Here is a 22,697-nt window from a genome sequence, read left to right as displayed (position 1 = left end):
TAAAATGTCAAAATTGCATTTAAATGGGAGCATGCTTCGAATACAATTGTGACTTATGTTCTATACTAAATCCAACACTAATTAACCAGCAGATGTCTACTTTGTATTCAAAATTTAGAAGGGAAAAAATAGAGTAGCAAATTTGTCATTAAATCCCATGAGAAACAATTAATTTCTGGTTCAATTTATGAACTCTTTCAGCGACAGCCATGAAAAAAAAAAAGAGAGAACCAAAGAAAACCAATTGGGTGCCATCCAATTTAGAACATTCTGACAAAGGCTTACAGAATACTGTGTTTTATTAAATGCTCCCAGCTTGTTTCGTTTTTTTTTTTTTTTAGTAATCTGCAGTATTGTATGGGTTGGTTTCACCCAAATCACCTTTTTTATGCTCAACAGTGACTTTTACACAAATAATTTTTGCTTTAGTGACACAGAAGGAATTTAAAAATATCACCAGTGAAACAGTTTTTCAATCTGACAAACTTTACAAACTAATTCTACATTATTTAGTAGTTGTAGCATTGAGTAGTGTGTTCGTGTGTGTGTGCGTGTGTGTGTGTGTGCATTGTGCCATGTACGTGTGTACATATACAGTATGCACATTACGCAATCGTTTCTACTGCTAAATTGAAGTAATCTCTGTCATCTTTTCTCTCTTTGTAGTGACACTCTTTGAAGTAGATTTTGTGATTATAGTAGATTTGTGCTCTGGCTACAGTCATAACTCAAAACACTTGCATCACAAATCCTTTTTGTCCAATTAATTAAATCAAAACACCATTAATCGGTTCCATCCATACCCTCTAAAAAAAACAACAAAAAATGCTGTAATATGCGATCATTAGGAGCGTAGCACTCCAAAAAGGATTTTATTAAAACATTAATCAGATTGTAAAGAGCAGCATGTGCATCATGATTAATCAACTGCGGCTCCTTCTGGTGTGTGCGCCTTGGCCACTGCGGGGGGCCTGCATAATAAAGTCATAAAGGCGACTTTCACGACAACCGTTAAAGACTCAGTAACTGCAGTAATAGTTGTCATTTTTCACAGAGGATAAAGAATATATGCCCATGATTATTGTTATTTTGTTTATCGATGTGTTGCCATACTGCGTGAATTCAAATATTTCCATTTTATGTGTTGGCATTAATCTAGCATACTTCTCCAAGGGCAAAGATATGTGGTTGTTTTGAATACACAACATGTACTTTTCTTTGTTTGATGTTTACTTTGACAGTAAACTCCAACTGAGAATGATATTAAGCACCCCAAATTTATCATAACAAGCATGTGCTCTCAAGAATTGCGACCCAAAAAAATCGTGCCACTTGTAGCTCAAAGCATCACTAAAATAAAATAACAGTACAGCACTTTTTTTTCCGCTTTCACTCAAGTCTAACCTTTAAAAAAAAGTTATAAAACTGTTCCTGAAAATTCTGGTTAAATTCCAAATGGAACAACCTTTGAAAGTGTGACAAAGGTTCTGTATTCATTCATTGGACAAATAAAGTTCATAACGGCATGCTATGTTTTGAATATGCTTGTTTTTCCTGTTCAGTTGTACGTTCACTTTTTCATATAAATACATTTTTAAAATCCTCATTCTCATCATTTTCTGGCATCATTCAACAAACAAATCCCCCAGGTTTAATACGCTTCCGACATAGCTATTTGCAGCTTCGGTATAAAATTAACCTTTGCTCGTCTAGTGTTTCATGGTCTGGTAGTGTGTGTGACAAATTGCATCAGACATTCGGGTTTCAAGTCAGAGAGACGGCTTGAGTGCTGCGCGCTGTGAGGAAATGACAGCCTACACTTGTTCATGCAGAAGATGAAAAGATTGAACATAATTGCACAGGGGTGTCGGAGATGTAGCCCACTTACACACTTTGCGACATTAAAAATGAAACAACCAGCAGAGGAGGAATGTGAACTCAAATCATTGCTGGCAAATAGTCAAAACATTTGGAAGGAAAGCAGAGAATGATCCAACAACATTCTTCAAAATTGTGTTCGATGTGGCTTGTCAACAGCTGACAAATATCCCCCAAAATTAATTTAATTACCTGCAAACACCTGCAAACACTCATCAACACATTCACGACTTTACTGAATGTAATGTAAAGATACAAAGCACTGACTTATGAATGTTTTTATTAAAGATAAAATGTGGAAAAATAAATGAACAGATATACTGTGAACGTCATTAATGCCAAAATGCACAAATTAAATTTTTGCTATCTTTCAGGAGGACTTGATTCATGTTTGGTCTGACCGGACAACTCGAGATTAGAAGAATTATATGATGTATATTTAGAATAACCACATAAGTTTTCTATCCACAAGCTTAACGCTAACATGTATTACAAAATGCCATAGATGGGCTAATAAATAGTCTGGTGTTATAAATAGCACAGTCAATATCAAATATTTTTAGACAATCTAATTGGATACAACTTTATTTTGCATGAAAGTGTGTTACGAAACCACCCCCCGCCACCCCTCCCACCCCGAATACCAATTATTGTTTGTTTTTTTTTTGATTGTTTTTTTTTTGTGATTAAAAAACAACAGCACTTAAGCAATAATACACAAGAGGGATTGATGTACTTGTCAACCTTTTTGAAGCGGATTCAGTTACTGGTTTGATAATAGTTTTCCAAAGCAAAAGTAGATGTTTACAAATGTATTATTTTGATGAAACACAAAAGATAATCCAGACTGTTTTAACATAGGACTGCAGAAATCAGAGAACAATAAAGCAAAGACTAACACAAAAAATCTGCATTTACTCGTAGTAGTGCCAAGTGAACTAGAATCAGTTACTGTATGTATTGCACTTTCCCTGAAAAAACACTTTGTAGCCTAACAAATGTTTTTAAAAATAATAAAAATGTGAAATGGAATGCACTTATGCAGCACTCTATTTACACCAGCTGTATCTAAACTTTTTACACAGAAGGCCAGATTTGATGAGATGAAAATGTGTGGGGGGCCGACGATTCTGTTTCAAGTTGCTTTCATTTTTCGCGTTTGTTCCCAGTCACCTTGTCGTAGCTTGCATGTTTTGTCTGGTAGTGCCTCTTGATATTGAAATCCTTGAAAAGAGCCACAGTCTCTCGGAAAATTAGTCAGACACAGTTCAGTGAAAAAAATATGCCCATTTCCACTTGTTTCTGTCAACTTTGCTTTTCTTCGCTGCAGTATCCATTTTAGAAATGGACTGAAAACGATCGCACGAGGGTCATAATGGGTGCATTCGGAAATTCACTCAAACGCTTAACGCAACTGTGAATGGAGTGTTCGGAGAGAGCAGGGTGCACTCAGCGTATTTTTGAAAGCACCCGACAGCACGGCCACGGGTCTGTTGCCATCTTCTGGTGCAATAAAATGTATTAGTAGTAGTAGTAGTTTTATTATGTACATTCACTCAGTGACAGTGTAAATGTGGGTGTACAATGTGGGGGAACATTTTTATTTATTTGCGAAAAGTTGCATATTCACAGAAAATCATAGGAATAATCGTGATGCAGGCCCTCTGTGTTGATAGAGTAGTTGGGGGGACCGCTGTGGTGCTGATTGCTAACATGGTCAATTTATATTTTGAAATGAATCTCTGTTTGGATGTGGCTTTAAATTATTGCCATTTTCCCTTGGGTTTTATTGCGGAAACGATCAAAGTACATGTTATCCAATGTGCGTATTTCTGTCTGACAATCCATTCATCCATCAATTACGGTACCTATTGCTTATGCGGGGTTGGGTCGCGGCGGAAGCAGCTTCAGCAGGGAAGTCCATACTTCCCTCTCCCCAGCCACTTCATCCAACTCATCAGGAGGGATCCTGAGGCATTCCCATGCCAGTCTGGAGACATAGTCTCTCCAGCGTGTACTGAGAAGTCCCTGGGACCCCCCTGTCAGTGGGACATGCTTGGAACACCTCACCGGGGAGATGTCCAGGAGGGGAACACTGGGTTCAGGGATTGCTGCCATGTGTCATGATCTGTCTGTTGTTGTTTTGAGGGCCAGCTGAGCGGTGGGCGTTCCCATTCAGCTGTGCACCTGCCATGCATCGCAATCAAGCCACTATATAACAACTCTCCTGCCAATAACTGACTGTTGGATAATTTGCCTTGCCCAACCCATTGTTCATGTGCAATCTTCTAGAGGTTCCTGATCTTGCTCCGTTTTTCCCGTTCCTTTGCTCTCAACTATCTCGTCAGAACTTCTTTGCCATGCACACCAGCTAAGGATCCTTCCCTGCTAGAGAGGTGAGATCACATGTCCCTAGAGTTTCTGTAGCCACGAATCAGATCGCAGCTAAGGATCCTTCCCTGCTAGAGAGGTGAGATCCCATGTCCCTAGAGATAGTTTCTGTAGCCACGAATCAGATCAATCGCCAAGGGTCCTGCCTTTTGCCGTTGCCCAGTTCACAGGGCACCGGACCCTTTCGACTCCTCCCACAGGTGAAGAGCCCATGGGAAGGGGGACGAATGTTTTGCACCACAAGTGCAGGCCCAGCCACCAAGTGCTTTCCAGCAAGCCCCACCTCCAGGCTGTCTGAAAAATTCAATCATATTCTTGTTGCATGTAAAAAGGAGAAAAGCGAATTGAGAATATGTGCGCTGGGGAACTTTATCTATTGAGGAGAATTTGCCAAGGGACATTTGCTGAATTACTACTTTATGCCTGATTTGCACTCCGACATGATTTTCTCGGCTGGATTCGGTGTAATGAATTGTTTTCATTAGCAAATATCTTCCAGTGCATCCACATTCCTGCAGTTTCAATTTAACCGAATTTTTACCCCGCGTTGCACTCATCAACCCAGACACTCTCCGTCAAAGTCTCTCCATTACTGCCTACAGGCTACTGCACTGGCAAATGATTCAGACTTTTAATAAATGGAGAGCAGTCTTTGTAGCAAACCAAGTGAAATGAATTTCAAACTGGAGGAAAATCTTGAGTTAACGGGTAACACGCCAAACAATCTCAGCAATATGATTTCACTCGCATGAAGACAATAACAAAAGCACAAAGCTTCTAACAAATCAGAACACTCACATTTTAATGAAGGGTAAGCATTTTTATTGGGATGGCACTATCGATTCTTTGTAAATATGGAAGAATTTCTCCTGGTGAGCGACTTTGTTTTTTTGCTCTTTCCATATCTCAGCGGCACCAATGTTTTCACCAATCTTCAGCCAGCAGTTTAGAGTCTGCAGAACAACTCAAAAAGTAAAGGCAAGAAGCATTCACAAGTTTCATTCATTCATCATGCAAGCCACTTTATCCTCATTTAAACAGTATATTAGTGCATGCTGAATCATCAGCATCTCTCCTGGCTGCGGGTCAAGCAGTGAACTTTATATATATCGCTATCCCCGACTTTTGAAGCTGACACTAAGTAAAATGACCCCAAGCTGTTGATTTACGAGAGGAAAAAAAAGACAATTTTGTCTCTTTCCAAAGGAATGAATGAGTCGTTTGGCTGTACTCTATGCTGGCAACTCCGGCCCAAGAGAGCCACTGTCCTGCTTGTTTTCGAAGTTTCCTTGTTCCGCCACACCCGATTCAAATGAACAGCTCAATCAGAAAGCTCCGTAAATGCCTGATAATGATCCTCAACATTTGAATCAGGTATGGTGGAACACGGAAACAATCAGAGCTGTGGCTCTTTCGGGGTTCCCTATCCCCGCTCTCAAAGGGAATGATGCATGTATAATGCTCTTACTTTACCAAGTTCATTTACTAAATCCTGCACAACACCAAGCCCACATTCTGAACAATACACATGCGCAGATCCACGGAAACACACTCACTGCTCTGCTTCCACTCATTTATTCTGCTGCTTTATTCATTGTGATTGTCAAAAATGGCATCAGATAAATGCCCAAATATAAATGTCCTCCGAGCACGAGTGGAAGTGCTGATTAACCGAGCTTCTCGACTGATGTGATGGGCGGATTTGCTGGAAGCCATCTTTGGAGCCGTCACAATCATTTGGGGATAAATCATCATTGTGGTAATCACAAGCTCCCGCAAGCCTCCTGGCCATTCAATTGGGCATCACAATGGAAGACACAAATCCTTAGTGGTCAGAGCAAGCCTTCAAACAAACTGCTATTTAATGAACCTCGTGAAGGGTTTTGCTGAAAAAAAAAAAATTGCCTGTCATGCCAACGCATATTGTATCATCCATTATTTGTGTGCTTTGGAAATAGGAAGAGATGAATACGGGGATCTTTGAAACCAACAAGTCTTGGAGGCAAAGTTAACCAAGGGAAATCTCTTAAATTCACAATCATGACACCACCAGGGGTAACTGAGGGTGTGATATCTCTGGCAAGGTTATTTGAGGAGTCATTCTTCATAACTGACAATACAAGTCTTAATCAATCTGACAAAATGTTCAGTCTACATCTCGGGCCAGACAGTTTGAACAACTTTGTGGGAACTGTTTAGGCCCCTTCTGTTAATTCAGGTCATGTTGGGATGAATGAGGACAAAGACGGAGAGCAAGCATTCCGTTTCCCTGGTCCATCGTGATCAGTGAACTCTGACCTGACAAATGTTCTTCTGGATGAATGGACAAAAATGTCCACAGACGCAATCAAACAACGTGTAAAGAAGAATGGAAGCCATTCTACAGTAGCTGCAAAGGGCCAATCAACTCAATAACTTCTTCCATTATTACTTCCTGCAGGCATCATGGCCAGATACAGTATATCATTCCTTTTATTGATACAGTAATCTCATTATCTAAAAAGGTTATCATGTGTAATTGATTTTTGGAACCGGAATTAAAACTTACAAATTATTTTTGGACTGCAAAGAACAAACGTTCTATTAGTGCTACAGTGTACTGAAAGTGAGAAATGCTGTTTGGGTTTTTTTCCAAACCAATTAGACACTCAACAGGGGACATCACTTGCCTCAAGTCTACTGCATCACCTGATCAGCTGTGATGCAACGGCGCCGACAGTGGAAAAAAAATTGATTCAAGACACACTCCACTGGAGCATGCATGCGATGACAATGTTTCTAAATCATCGAGGGCATTGTATTTGGGTTAAAGATTGCAGGAAATCGAAAAACTAATACCTGAATGCAAACGCATAGAAGGGCATGATATCTGTTAACCACAATGTAAAGAGAATTCAAAGATGTCTTTCGAAATACTTGATACTGTACATATCTCAAGATAATTACTGAAAACATATGCCAAGATGTAGACATTGGTAGTACAGTACTCACTTGAGGAGATTTAGCTTTCACCCGTCAGGATCATGGAAGGTGATCCATGATTTGCTTTCGCAGGCCACATAAAGATGTGGCCGGCTGGATCCCGGCCGCCGGGATAGAGTTTGAAACCTGTGCTTTAAGTGAATCTATTTTCAGGCTCAAAGATGTAGTTATGCGTAGGCAAAAGAAAGATGCTAGGTGAAGTAGCATCCATAATCCAAGTCATAGAAGAGGTATTTGATTGACAGTTGGCAGCTGAGCAGGGATTGGTTTTTGGGTTGATTGGTTCATTTTGATTGATTTTACACATTTTTTTAAGTCTAGTGTTATGTATTTAGTGATTTAACAACTGTTTTTTTTTCTCTAATATGTCACATTTATTGAAGCATTTTTATTTTCATTTAGAGAAACATAAAAGCCCTGCAAACTGCATACAGTACTGTATCCAAGTCAGGTTGTGGCAAGCTTCTGACATACAAACCATCAATACTACATTACCAGTGCAATCCTAAAATTGTGATTAACTGTGAATGTGCGAATGCATGAATAATGTCTCCATTGTGAGAGCTTTGAGTGTCCAGTTGTCCAGAAAAACGGCCTATAAATCTGATGCATTATTATTTATTACTGATACATTTTTTTAAAAAAATCTTTCAGTCATGGCACAAAAGCAAAGAAATTACCTTCAGTGTCCATCCAATTTCTACACCACATAAGCTGTGGAGAGTCATACGGTGGAGGAGCCCAAAACTAACACACACCAATCAAAGGACAGACAAAAACATTCATGCTAATAATCCATTCACGTTGAGTCTCCTATGAATGTAAAATAAAGTTTTCCTCCGTCGGTGCTGCCAGACCATGCCCTTGATTAAATCATTGCATGTCCTCTGTATGCAAACTAGCATCTACTCACTCTTTTGCCCAAAATAGAGCCAAAAGCATTGACTGATACAAAGGACACAGTGTTCTGTGTACTGTGAGACACACACACAGCTGCTAAATTTTTCCAGAACTTTTGGTGGCAGTACAGTAGATGGCAGTGAGCACAGTGGGTGTCAGTGGCACAGCCCTCATGGTGGGCGTGTGTGAACCTGCACTGTCTAACTAGCCAATAAATTCCCCCGGGCTGACTACATTGTGATAATAGATGGAGTTCAAATAGCCTCTGTGCTGTTGCCATGTTGCTTTGTCGTGGCAACGGCGATACTTTGCAATGTCACATAGTGCTTCTCCTCCCACACTGTGCACGTGACGCCACAAACCTTTTTACGAACAGGCCGCAGCAAGCCAGCTGCAATAAATGTTCTTTACATGCTCTTTAGTCTGACTGAATATCGGTGCACTAAAACGAAGTGCAAGCTCAGGTGGTAGATGTGTTAATCGTGCATCTGTGTCAAAGTCACAGCTCCTGCAAAATGCCAAGGTCAGAATAGATAAAATGAGAACATGACTTCTATACTTGTCTTGCAATGCAATACAAGTAGAAAATGTATTTTGAGGAAGACTTGTGAAAGTGCACTAATGACTGTCTCTGCAGCGAGCTCACTGTTGATGCCGTTGGCAACTATTACTAATAGCTTCAATACATGCTCTTGGGGCAGTTAGATGGCAGATCCAGACAGTGGCGTGTCCTTAGAGTGACATATAGCAATGCAATGACAGCATTGAAAATAGTATGAGGAAGCTTGAATCATCCCACCCATAGTTATGTCAACAAACAAACTGAAGGCTGAAAAACAGGAGCTCATATGTAGTGGGTATTAATGTAATCCATGTTGTGCCCTTGCACTTTGCCTGGAATTTATGAAATACAACAGATCCAAAGCAGCCATCCATAACAGCCATAACAAAGCTAGCGTCTGCACACGTGCTGCTGAGACATTGAGAGAGTGAAAGTGTTTGATATGCAAATGGCATGGACTAGACTACTCATTACGGGATGTCTGTCCTACTTTTAAAAGTAGCACAAAAAGACAATGTCGCTAAAAACAAGCTGAAAAAAAACACCTCAAGGTGCTAATTGTCTCATGCAGAAAAATCAGGGGAAAAGCAGCTAAATTAAATTTAAATGGCAGCGGGTGAAGGTTTGTACATGAATAGAATGGAAAGATATGCTTAGGAGATAAGTGAATGGAGTGAACTCAGAATAAAGCACTTTTCGTACACTTGAGAAGATCCCCAAATAGCGGGCACTAAATTGCACGTTCAGTCAAGCAGACTTCACAGGCTGTTTGTGACCAGGTGGTGTGTGAGCTAACAACGTTGCAGCACAATTGACGACATTTGTAAAAGTGGTGGAAAATGCCCTATTTAAGAGAGGGGTTGTACTTTATAGTGCTGATAGCTATGTAAAATTTGGAAGAGCGCCAGAAGCACAAAAGTTTTAGGTGATGGAATTGGAAGTGTGAGCGGAGGTAAACAAACATTACCTTGTTATTCAAACAAGCAGGCAACTGCATAGAAGTTATATTTTTGTCCCAAATGGGTGTGAATCGGCTGTATTTACCCATTCTGCATCATACTATGTGGGGACAGTAGACCCGAAAAACTGCTCTGGGAGAAGCAAATGCCACAGTGCGCTGAAATGAGCCAGACGCAAGAAATTGCAAAGCTGAAAGGAGTTTTGTCATAGGTCATAGGTCATTGAATTCAAAGTGACACAGAGTCGGGGTAGGCCCACTCAACAGTAGGTAACATTTAAAATTCCGTATCATTTGTTCCTCTTTGTTTACTTCTGTGTTGTTTACACTGTGGACATTAAGATGGATATTAGGGATAGTGAATAAATGACACATAAATTGCATATACAGTGTCTCTGTTTGCAGAATTGTGCAAATTTTGGGTCTGGTGTGAGTTTTTTTGGGGTTTTTTTGTTTGTTTGTTTTGTTTGTTTAGGAGTTGAGCAAGGCAATCAGAATAACATTCACTGTCTTGCTGAAACTCTCTTATTTTTGTGACGGCAACATCAAAATACATCCACATGGCAAGCATGCATTCTGTAAAGCCAGCAAGTGTGGCTTAGCTACACTTTACATCTGACAGGTCTGATGAATTATGATATGACAAGATGATTGATACATACACAACAGCAATTGTCAGATACCATGCAAATATGCCCGCTAGTGACTCGGAGCACTATAGAGAACGGTGTCAGAGAAATGTGAAGGGCTGCTTAATGGGATGACACTTGGCCGCATCATTCTTACATTTTGTTAGTCTAATAACATAACTGCCTCAGTCATTTTTTAATCGTTTCTTGAAAACAAGGAGAAAACAAACGAGAGCCTATTTGCCTCAATTCATCATTTTTGAAGCACCATGACCTGGATGATGGAGAATCACATAGACATAGGCATATACAAACACGAAAAAACACAATTTGTAGCAAGCATATCTTTTTAAATTGATAAATTGAGTAAAAGTGACTTGGGCAATTATGGTATCAGGCAATCAATTTGATCTACCTGGTCCTCTGCTTCTAAAACGATGAGTATTTAAGAAAAACTATAGCTCGACCAACCAGAAGGATCCACACATTTCATGTTATACTGGACATTACATTTTAAAATGTTATGAAATGATGTCACAATTCTATGCTGTTAAAACTGAACAGTTTTTGGTCTATATATAAAAATATATTTTTAATGTTACAAATTTACAGATTTTATTGCCTGTTTTAAAGTTATTCTGAGCTCTGGGTAGGAAACTCCCAAAAGGAAGAATTTCATTGTTCAGTTAACCACTGTGTTTCTGTCATGCATAAGACAATAATTGTAAATCTTGAATGAATTCAGTGAAAGCCGTGTCTAATTAAGACAACTGGGGCAACTACATACCACTTCACCGCGCAGGGGTTTTTGGATGGCAAACAGAAATGGAGACGTGGTTCCATTAAGAATGATTAGCCGAGCTTTGCTTAAAACTTCAACGCTCCAAACACTGTGAATCGATTCCTGTCTGCGTCTCACTTCGGCACCAGCTACCACTGACGCCATTTCAGTTTGTGACCTGCCCGAAGACCCCCCCCCCCCCAGCCATCATAAACCACCACATGATGAAAACAATAGTTCTTTTGAGGACTCGCAACAGAAAGAAATTAGCAGTGTTTAATCTCGCATTCAGTAACCATGGACCAGAAGTGACTGAAAGGCTGGAGGGAAGCGAAAAAAGAATTCCAAGCATGCTCTCTATAACTACGGAACATGTCAGACGTGATATATAACTACAAGGTCAGTTATTTTTAAACGGTTGGTTTCATAAAATTATGAAGAAGGTGGAGGTTAATGGAGTTGTGACACATTACACATACACAGTACATGAAAAAGTGCTATGAGAATGTTTTCTTGCCAGTGATATAAGTAATGATGAATGTCACGCTGGATTTTTATCCCCTCTAAAACCAGACTGCTGCTTTGACCTTAGGTATTTTGTAAATTACTCAAAGTGCAACCATTAAAAATTAAAGGAACCATTTTAAAATGCATCACATAAACAGTGAAAAATCAACAAGAAAGAAGTCATTTATGTAGAAAATCAGCTTCTGGCTTCCAAGTGTTGTACTTTATGTTATTGTAATTGAGTTTCAGGCTTATTTCTCAGACATGATGAGCACTTAACATCTCAGCCTACAATACACGAGAGCCATACCACTCAAACCCAATCTCTGGGCCCTCAGCAATAACGAGATTCACTTCAAAATACAGTGGTGCCCTGAGATTCAAGTTTAATTCGCCCCCAAAACACATAACTGTATTTGTTTACTGAGGAAAAACATTATGTAATATTATATATATCAAACATGCAGTCATAAAAGAATTCAATGAAAAATTTGAGCAGGTTTTTTTCCACACTCTCTCCTTCAATACAGCATGGCCACCTAAGGACAGTATTTAAAAAAATGGATATGCTGGAGACTCAGGTCCTCTCTCGGCCCCTCAAGATGTCACTAATATTAGTTGTTCGTCGCTCAGGATAAAGAATATATTTGTGTGAGTATCGTTACATGATCTGTCAACATGTGTTGCTGCACCACTTGTGTTCAGACATCCATTGCTTAAACTTAAGAGTAACAACACGGCCACATTCATAATTTTTATATGCCTATGGAGTTTCCCATTATATGTTAGCATTAAGGTAATGGAGGATTTATGTGATTTTTTTTTTTGTTTATATTATGTACATAGAGTTGACTGTCAAATTGTTCGAAACAGCTCTCCGTGTGATGCAGTGCAGCTTTGCAGCCACTTAAATGAGAAATTGACAGTTTCGATCAAAACTAGGCAATTATTTTGTTCAAGGCAGAATTTGGAATATAGCATCTCAGTTTGTGCAAGTGAAGTGGCCGGTGTTATAGTTGCTTTAAGTGCTGTGGGTCGTGTTACGTACCCTTCATTTTGCAAGTGTCGAAACACAGATGAGGCGGTTAAAAAAAAGCCACCCGCGGGGACATACCCGTTGCTTGCGAGTGCTGAAAACCCCTGAATAACTTTGCCACTGCCGGTGAAGTCACGCGTGTGACCAAAGTCGCACGGAGGCTATTAATGATCTGATTCGATTTGATTTACCTTGTATGTGCTGATTGACCACAATCTCCAGGCGATCGAGTCGCTCCATGAGTCTGAGAGTGTCTCCTGATCTTTTGTCCACCTCCTCGAACTTTCTCTCGGGGAAAGGCATGGGCACTTTGATGTAAATATTGGCGATGTAATTAGTCACCCATCCGACGTAGAGCAGACACACAATATTGGTCATGCCGCTCAGGATCACGCATGTGGACACCAAAGTTTTGGTTCGCCTCGTGCAAGCCATGCCCGCATCCCTCCATGCAGGTTAAAATTCTTTGAAAATAAATAAATAAAATGCACGACAATCTCCACGAAACAAAGAGACAAATGTGGTAAAGTGCAGTTAATTCCAGCGGTAATCCGAAATCTTCAATTGGGGGGTGTGGTGGACCATCTACAGGTGAACGCTACCTCTGTCGACCCATCGCAAAGCTCCGGCAGGTCCAAGAATATTTGACGGAGGGGGAGCGAAAGAAGCAGAGAGGCGGCCAACATTTCGCTGCAGCCAATAGGAGGCGTGAAGATGACGGACGGGCTCCGGGCTGCACGCCTCCTCCCGCAACTACACCCTCACTCACTGGCCGCTCTTGGACCTCCAGCATCAAATACTGTAAGTTATCATACAGATATGCAACATTGGATAAAGTGATTTCCTCCCCTGCTCAGTATGAGCACTGTGCAATTGAATACATTATGGAAACAATTGTGACGGGTATTGCTCATACTGTTTTATGTATAAATGTATAGTGCCACTGTTCCACTCTAGTGCTGTAGGTAGAAGTAGTTGTGTTTGCACTAATAGCAAGTGGGCAGCGCCCTCTTCTTTCACGTAATTTCACCCACAGGTTAAAAATAAAATAAATCGATCAATAAATGTAGGTACATCAGTGGGTATTAATGTAATCCATGTTTGCATGTTCTCGACCTAACTGCGTGGGGTTGACGTCACACATCCTCATCATTACAATGCGTGTGTGTGTGCGTGTGTGTGTGTGTGTGTGTGTGTGTGTGTGTGTGTGTGTGTGTGTGTGTGTGTGTGTGTGTGTGTGCGTGTGTGTGCGTGTGTGTGCGTGCGCGCGTGTGTGTGTGTGTGTGCACGCGTGCATGTGTGGGGGCGTTGAGTGGGGGCTAAATGTTGCCTGCATTCCCTTAATTTGTGCTTTCATCCTCTTTTTCCCATTTCAGTCTTTATAGCTACAACAACTTAAAGGAAGCAAATCTAATTTCCCTCATGGGATAAATAAGGTGTTTTTCTATCGAACTATCGATTCATCCAGCCATCTATTTTTAATTATGCATATTGGTGGACATTGATTGCTCACAGATTTTCACTATTTGCGGCCCGGCTCAGTCCCCTATACCCTGCAAATAACAAGAGTCTACTCTATACAAACATACATGTGATATATATACTCCCGTGATGTATGTATTTATTTATCCTCATTAGCATATTTGGTATTGGAGTGATCTGAAAGTCATTAAATCATTTTAATACTGTACTTGGATTACATCACAAATGACATTTTTTAAACAGGTAACAAGTAACTGAATTGGAATATATTTTAAAAGTGACCCTCCAAACTCTGGGTATGACTGTCAATCAGGCAAGGGTGTGCCCTGCTTCTCAGTCGGCCGGGTCATACAGAAAATAGATCAATGGATCGATCAAAACATTGACCTCTCATCATTATGTCAAATTGTTTATCTGCAGCATCCATCTTCATTTTTTTTTTCATACAAGCTCTTAGTTCGATGCATTCCACGGCTTTACAACTTTAAGCAAAACAGAACAACCTAACAGTGACAAAGGAAATAATACAAGTCATGCTTGTGATATGCTGCACTCTAATAATTGTCTAAGATCAATTATTTTTATACTTTGTAAAAATGTCAATATGAGTTCCCAGACCGAGGTGAGTCAGTTGGCTTTCCTGCTGCAAAACCTCATGAGGACACAGACAGAAACATTAGTGATGTGTACTTGGTTCATATTACAGCTCCAATCACTCCGGAAGAAGAAGATGTTGAATTTGATGGAGCAGCACAAAGGGGGAAAAAAACTGCTGAAAAGCTATTGAGAAACTCGCAGCATTTTCGTTGAGTAAATAGTCGGGTCAATCTTGAAGAATTAGGGTTGGGTATTGATTGATAAATTGTTTTCCTTCATCGGTTAAGACAAAACGGGGCAATTGGATGCATTCAGCAGCTATTGAGTCACTCTCAAACGTGTTTTGCCCTTATGGCACAGCTCCTCTCGGCATTACTGTGCTCAGTGCAGCACAGGCATGGAAACAGGAGTTCGGAATTCACAAATGATGCCAAAAACACGGATACAGGTGGTGATAAATGTGGTTAGCACAAACTTTCATCGAGCCCTCTGCAGTCATGTGTGGCAACTATAGCAGCTCCCATATGAGAGCCGCTATGGAGACAAACAAGAAAAAGGTCAAATTTGTCATTGTTATTGTATAAAGATAAGAGTGTCATGGTTTTAATGAATAGTTAGGATCACGGTAGCACATATACCCACACAATTTGAAGGGCAACACGTGTAAATTGTGCAACTCATTTTTAGGAAGCTATTTCCTTTTTGTGCTTTACCGTTGTGTAAGAAGTGGATTTCTGTGGCCACCACCATCTGCTGTGCCAATACAGATTGCCTTACTATGACTGATAGTAAATTGAAATCATCAATAACTTTTTGTAAATAGGACTTTAGGACTTGTGTGCGGGACTGAGACGCAAGCTGTTGTTGTTCTTGTTTTTTTTTTTGTCTCCCTCGTGGTTGCTCAGTTGAGTCTCATTCAGCTGCGCCACTCGGCGTGCCGTGGCCCCACGGCATACCTCTCCGCATTCATATTGTACTCAGTGAAGTGGAGCAAAACTTACATTAGAGTTGCCAATTATCATTTTGTCTTGTAAATTATGTTGTCAATTAAAGGGCATGGAAATTTGTTTGACATCATTGCAGCAGACCGTAATTTTAGCGGGATGAAAACAAATTCATCAATGTGACTGTGGAGTGCAAAAAGACACATAAACACTTCACTTCCATAACACCCGAACTGAAATTAGTTTAGATACTTGTATTTCCATACAAAGAGCCTTTGTATGGAAATATGGAAATTGTACATCGGCCTTCCTGGATTGATTCTTTTTCTCTTTAAAGCAGGTATAATAAGTAAACCTCACCTCTGCGTGTGCTCAGCAGCAGCCATTTACAGCTCTCAATGCAGGGGTCTGCTGAACGTTCAGCTTGGCAAACAGGATAAGAAAAGTGCTTCTTCTATTTGCGAGTCGCATGTGATGAAAGTCCATTATTTGATTTTCTCGCCGGTCTAATGACTTCCTGTAACCCAAGAGGTTGTGCTGAAAGTCAATAAATTGTAGGATTTCAGCACCCCTGTGGTACAAATGATGCTCTGGTGTGCCATCAAAGTTCAGGATGCTGACTTGGACGGAAGTCATTTACAACAATGGAAGTCTGACAGTGCTGTAATAATGTGATGATTAACTGATCAGCTGGATTACCCAAAAATAATTGTCTCTTTTCATGACCAAGTCAAGCAAGTTGAAAAAAAAAAAGTCTTACATTTGCAAAAATGTCTAGTCAGACAAATGCAGCTTTGCCATGCTTTCTTTTTGTAATTAGCGTCGTGATTAATTTTAAAGTTCAGGCAAGATGAGTACATGGTGAAAAAACAAATTATTTATTTTCGCCTCATTTCAGCTATCTTTTGACTGATTATGCATTATATTGATGCATACTCATATTCATATTAACATTGCAAATGTAAGTTTCCGAAGAGTTTTCAACAAAAAGCCTTCACACACAATCCACATTTCTACTTTCCAAGTACCAATAATACTGTGACTGGTTTTGGCAAAAGAAGGTTTTACAAGAAATGTACAATAAACTATATAAACAGTGTTGTGTCACGAGATGCATTTTTTCTCCCTCTGGAAGGAGAACACACAGTTTTTGAGATATAAACTACCGGTACAAAATACTTGGTCCATTGATAAAAATGACAAATTAGGGCCATGTTCTCTCATGTACGTAAGAGGAAAAACTTGTGCAGTCATGGGCTTATCTGGCTGCACACATTCTCCCATCGACTTGATGAACTGCCAGACATGTCCGCAGTCATAAAAATGTTCTGGTGAAAGTACATTTATTTGATTTATTTCCATTAATTCATTTTCTGTACCGTTTATCCTCATACAGAAAAAAAACATGCTCTCCTTCAAAGTGTAAGAGTAATAAGAGTAACAGTGGATCTGCCACTTAAGGTCTTTTCCGATTTAAAGTGTGCTTTATCTCAGGAAAAAAAATCCATGCTCCATCATTTCCAGACAGCCTCAATTGTCAAGCAATCACGCCTCTCCAGTATGGCATGGCCAAGTCCTTTCCCAACGGACAGGCGCTGGGTGTGTTAGATGTCTGCAGAGTAGAAGAAATAAAGAATACATGAAAAGCAAGCAACTCCTGGCGATTTAAAAAAAAAAAAAAAAAAAAAAAAACAGGCAAATATGGCCCTCACATGTCACATGTATGCCGTCTTCAAATACAGTGTATAGCAGACAGACCTTTTGGGATTGGGGGAGAAATTCCACTTTTACAGCAGAAGAGTAAGCACTGTCGTAGCACACACTAAGAAGAAAAATATGCGTATACAGTACTGTATATCAAGAATATACACAGTCCGTATGTATTCATCCATGCAACATACTGTGGAGGCAGAATCAGCAGAAGTGTACCTGAATAAATAAATACTACATACAGTATACATGTGTGATGCAATTTGAAGCGAAGGTAGCAAGAATAAAGAATAAGCATAGGAGTGATATGCGCGTATAACTAAATTACACAAAATTTTAAAGTATACTTTTATGAGGAGATCATTTACCAGAGTGTTGGAAGTTTACACTTGCTAATCGTTGAATTAAATTGCTCTGATCTCATCCGCAGTGCGGTTCAGTCTCTAGGGAGCGGAGAATGTGGGGGTTGCTATAAAATGCGGTGGAGTATTTTACAGCTCTGATAGTCCTCGGTGTATTCATCTATTTGTCTTTTTTTTTTTTTTTTACTCAGCAAAGCTACGGCAGAAACTTTTGGGTTAGGGATAAATGTTGTTTGATCTTATTTCAGTTTCTCTCAAATTTTTGACACTACTTAAAAAATGCTGAAATCTCCAAGCATCACCATAAGCCACTGTAACATTATGCACAGTTTGAAAATTAACTCTGCACTCCAATATACTGTAGGAAGATAAAAACAAAAGTGGACTTAAATAATGAGTCAATTAAAACCAATTGCACATAAAAGTTAAATGAAAATTGTACCTAAATAAAAGTGTTTTTTTTAAAGTTGTTAAAGATGAAATTGCACAACTGAACCCTACATTTATACTTAGGCCGTGATAGGCCATTGCTAACAAAATTGGCCATCCGTAAAAAACAAACCAAAAAAAATCACCCCGTTCTTTCTTCATATTTTTAATGTTTTCGTGATAAACAACTCAACTTGAATATTTCACAATGCAAAAATAGCTACTCTGACAACATAAAGTAAATATATAGAAAGTGCTGTTTTTTTGTTGTTTGCTTTATATTTAGAGAGCTTCTGCCTCAAGTGAATGGGCAGAAGCATCTTCGTGGGCGAAGCCCAAGTGTACCCAGAGAATCTACACGAGCACAAAGTCCACATTTTGCTTGTGAGGCTCACATTTATGATTTAATTAGTTGGCTACTGCAGTAATAGGTCTTGCCCTCCTCTGGCGTGTCAGGCAAAAGTTTCCTCAGGCTACACATGCACATTTTATTAGTTCCCGGGAGTGTCATGTTGTGTGGGATATTTTAGAGAGGGCGATGCGGTGTACGTATAGATTAAATGGAAACAGTTGTAATGCATTTGTGAAATGTATTTGTGCTGTGTAAATACAGGATTTGTGAGAAATGGTAGGTCCCAAATGTTGTGGAAATTGAATGTTCGCGGTATGGTACATGATTTATTTATGTCGTTGAGAATTGTCCCGCAGTAGCGGTGCAACTCATTGCTAATTACAGCCGCCACCCATACACTGTATATGTATGCCTCACTCTGGGTTTTACAGTGTGGGTGTCAAGGGAAAAAAATACATCAATAAGAAAAAGAGGATTTGCTGGAGCAGGGCACGATGTTCCCCAGAATGTACGTCTGCCACAAAAAATGTCAGTGGAAATGTAAGAGATGTGTTCCAAACTAAAACATAAGCACCCTGCTGGGTGTGAATACCGTTTTTGCAGTAGGAAGTTTGCTCACAGTTCTCCTGATTCTTTAGTAGCGGAAGCCACTGCTATGTTTAGTCTGAGCATGATTAATTAGAGTGTGAGAAAGGTTATCCTGTAATCATGAATGCAAGGTCTATGAGATGGAGACACGGCCACTGAAGGTTATCAAGCTTTGGAGACAGCAACCATTAATCAGTGAAGCACAAATGCATGAGCAAAAACAGTACATTATATCTTGACATCGACAAACGTTTTGTATACTACAGTCCAGTGAGTCATTCAAATTATAGTGAAGACGATATGAATACGACTCTGACTGACATCAATTGCCCACACTCACCATCGCCTTTCTGCCAAGCTGACCCTTTATTACAAAGCCTCAGTGGGTGGGGTGCCAGCAAAAGAAAGAAAATTCCCCTTGACACAAAGGAGCATTTAATTGAAGTTTGACTGCACGAGGCAGTCACTGAATTTAAGATAAAAAGACATAGCTCATCACTCTTCATTTTGGGATTACCAACAAAATCCTCTTATGGCAAAGTATTGTTTGAATAGAGCAAAAGTAAAGGAGTCCTTTAACATGATGGAACTGGTCAAAGTGCCATCTAATGATCATTGCAGAGTCGCAACACTCTTTGTCAGGAATTAATCATCTGATGCAATTTATTTCTTTCAAGTTAGTTGTCTGAAATGTGTCTTTTAAGGGGAAGTCTGTAATTTTCCATTTTCGACCATTTTTTTTTGCTGTGAAATTACAAAGTACGATAATTTGTGCTGCAAGTACTATGAGTCATGGGGGTGATCGAAGAAGGAATTAAATTTATATCTGAAGGTATCACTGTATTTGCTAAAACTGCCAGTATGACTTTATAGTGGCTCTCTGCGGCCTCATATGTGCATCTAATTTGACTTGCAAGAAAGTGGCTATGTAGTGGCTGCTCTTTGGCCACCCCGACTGGCCACCTTCACATCTTGGGGAAGATTTTGATTCTGTGATGCAGATAATTAATAACCTTAGTGGCATTTCCACACAATGAGGCACTTGAATGCTCTCTCTTCATACATTTAAATTGACTAGCTAAATAAGTTTCGACACTATTGAGCTGCACACAGAAAATGGAGGACATTTCTTATTGACAGGTACATTTAATAACTCGTTTTGTTTTTTAATAGTTTGTACATTGAAAAAAAAATCAATTATGAAACAAAATACATTGCCATAGTAGCACTACATAATGACAAAGTCATGCTCCCAATGTACCAATGTTGCCATGGCTCACATGCTAATGCTAGGTTAGTATTGCTAACATTGCTGTTTTATTGAAACTCGACATGCATTCTCTGTGACTATTTATCATGACTATGTATTTTCATAATCTCATACCAGTATGAATGTGTGAGAATTGCTGGTTGTCAGTGAGTGGTGTCGGTCAGACACTCGAAGGGAGAGTTAGCTTTGTGAGGCTTCATTTATCTTGCTCCCATTTTAAACACTATTTTCAGTTTTCTCCACTCAGGTACTTTCAAAGTTTCTCACTTTAAACAAGGCACCTTGCTAAGGTCAGTAATAACCTCTATTTTCTAATGTGAACACCAGGCCACTGAGATGAGAACCAAATTGAGCTGAAGCTTGTTTATTTATAGTGCCTTTCATCAGCACATCTCCACAGAATTAACAGGCTGAAAGTGAGAACCTATTTTGGTTCCTTTTAATCATTATCAATCACCGGACAAAATGAAATGCTTGTAATATTGTACATGATGGAACTGGTCTGATTCAAGGTGGTAAAAAGGAGGTGGAGTTGTTGTTTTTTTTTTTTTAACTTAAAAATTTACTGCAATCCATTTCATTGATGGTACAGTAAACCTGGCTTTAGTGAAGCACATTAACAATGCTTTTGTTGAGACTACGATGCAGGAGCTGACTCTTTGGATTCGATCTTTACTGTTCAGGAACACCTTGCATTTGGCAAATGTGCAGCTCTTGTAAAAAGTTACATCACAGCTGATTCATGACATTGCGGTTCCATCCTAGAGCGCCGGTGGGATTCATAGTAACACTTAATAACAACATTGAGATATCTCGACTCCCCTCTAGCTGTTCTACACAGAGGATAAAGAGTACATGACTATGAGTTGCAGCACCACTTCATACACACTATGTTCGAGAACAAGTTGCAAAAATGTGTATTCAAATGCTGAGTGAAGGCCAAATCCAGTTCACCTCTAAAGGGTATAATACATTATAGCTTAATCTGAAATTTCACCCGAATATCCATAAGGTTTTATGAGTAATGCATATGCAACTGACCAGCATATTTCATTAACATCAGACTCACATTGACAGGGTTTATTTAGTCTCGCATTGGCATTAACTATGTTTGCTGGAGGGAAACAAATCACAGTCAAATATAATCTCCCAAATGTTTTGGATGTGTAATGACTTGCTGGTGGTCTGGGCATGGATGAAAGCTTCTGTCCTGTCTGATAGAAAATTGAAGGAAAATGAAAAATTGGAGTTCACTTGAGTTTTGGGAGGCATTTGTCTGAGTATGCTGGCAGAGGAAGTCAAGTAAGGCTATCACCATTTGCCCAAGGTAGAAGATTATAGACCGCACTCGAGTTGAACTTGCTCAAGGAAAGATGAAGAAAGGGAAAAGAGAGAAAAAGACCAAGTGGATCCAGAAACAAGGACTCTGACATGACAGCGGGCCACTGTTGTCAGTGATTAGCTGGCAAATCGGCAGTTCTAACAGCCACACTCCTCACTAAATATGCCTCACATTGTTTTAACTCAGTCACCTCATCCGCATAGAAATGATCCAAACTCGTGTTGAACTTCACAAACGCTTTTGTGACTCACTGAGTTCAAGACGGAGATGTCCTACACGTGTCTGACATTCACGTTTACATACCCACGTTTGCATGCTTTTCATTTTACCTTTAAAGTGAAAAGAAATGTCTTCAAAATTTGATACACCACAGAGAAGAGTGCTGTGAACAATCCTGCCAAATGTGAATCACTAAAAAAAAAAAACAACAAAAACAGCCACGTATATAAAATGAGACTCCAAAGTTATGAAAAATCAAGTTCTCACCACTTTTAAATGCTGTCAACATGTCTGTTGAATGTGCTGAAACCACGTCTGGCTCAGCTGTCAATCTGTCAATCCAATTCCAGTACTAAGATATGGAAAAATGGATGCCACTTCATCTAGCTTCTTTCTTATGCAAGCTTGTAACAATGTTTTTAGCTGCGAACATATATTCGCTTAAAGTGTCTGGCGGTTGGACCACGGTATATCCTACTGGGTCGTCAAAGGGCTTTTCTAAGCTGTAATGACCAAGCCAATCTAAAGCCCCAGTCCAAATGCTCACTGTCAAGTTATACTTTTTAACTTAAATTTTCTCTCTGTTCGCTTTTCCGTGCACTCAAGGCCAGCAATGAGGCACTCTAAAGCGGCCACGTCAGCAGACTATCTGAAGGGAAGATGGATTTCTGGGTACACGCATAGCTAGCAAGCGAGCGGCATGGCGTAATTGCACCAAATAACCACTGATGTGAGCAAAGGTGCTCAGGTTCTTATATAGAGAGGCCAGGGCGACTCA

General features: G+C 39.7%; 1 protein-coding gene across 3 annotated transcripts in view; it reads right to left on the bottom strand.

Moving 5' to 3' along the window:
* The window catches only part of galnt18b (UDP-N-acetyl-alpha-D-galactosamine:polypeptide N-acetylgalactosaminyltransferase 18b), a 62,564-nt gene extending 49,184 nt beyond the window's left edge, over positions 1-13,380 (bottom strand). Inside the window, exon 1 of one of the 3 annotated variants that reach the window (XM_019887009.1) lies at positions 12,816-13,380. In XM_019887009.1, the coding sequence (XP_019742568.1) occupies positions 12,816-13,059 (244 nt within the window). In that variant the 5' untranslated portion in view covers positions 13,060-13,380. The remainder of the gene's footprint in view (positions 1-12,815) is intronic. The other 2 variants (XM_019887008.1, XM_019887010.1) reach the window with 2 other exon arrangements.
* Between the last annotated feature and the right edge of the window lie 9,317 nt (positions 13,381-22,697).

Source organism: Hippocampus comes, unplaced genomic scaffold (assembly GCF_001891065.2).
Source record: "Hippocampus comes isolate QL1 unplaced genomic scaffold, H_comes_QL1_v1.1 scaffold261, whole genome shotgun sequence".
In the NCBI taxonomy this organism is placed as follows: domain Eukaryota; kingdom Metazoa; phylum Chordata; class Actinopteri; order Syngnathiformes; family Syngnathidae; genus Hippocampus; species Hippocampus comes.
This window is presented reverse-complemented; position numbering and strand designations above follow the sequence as displayed.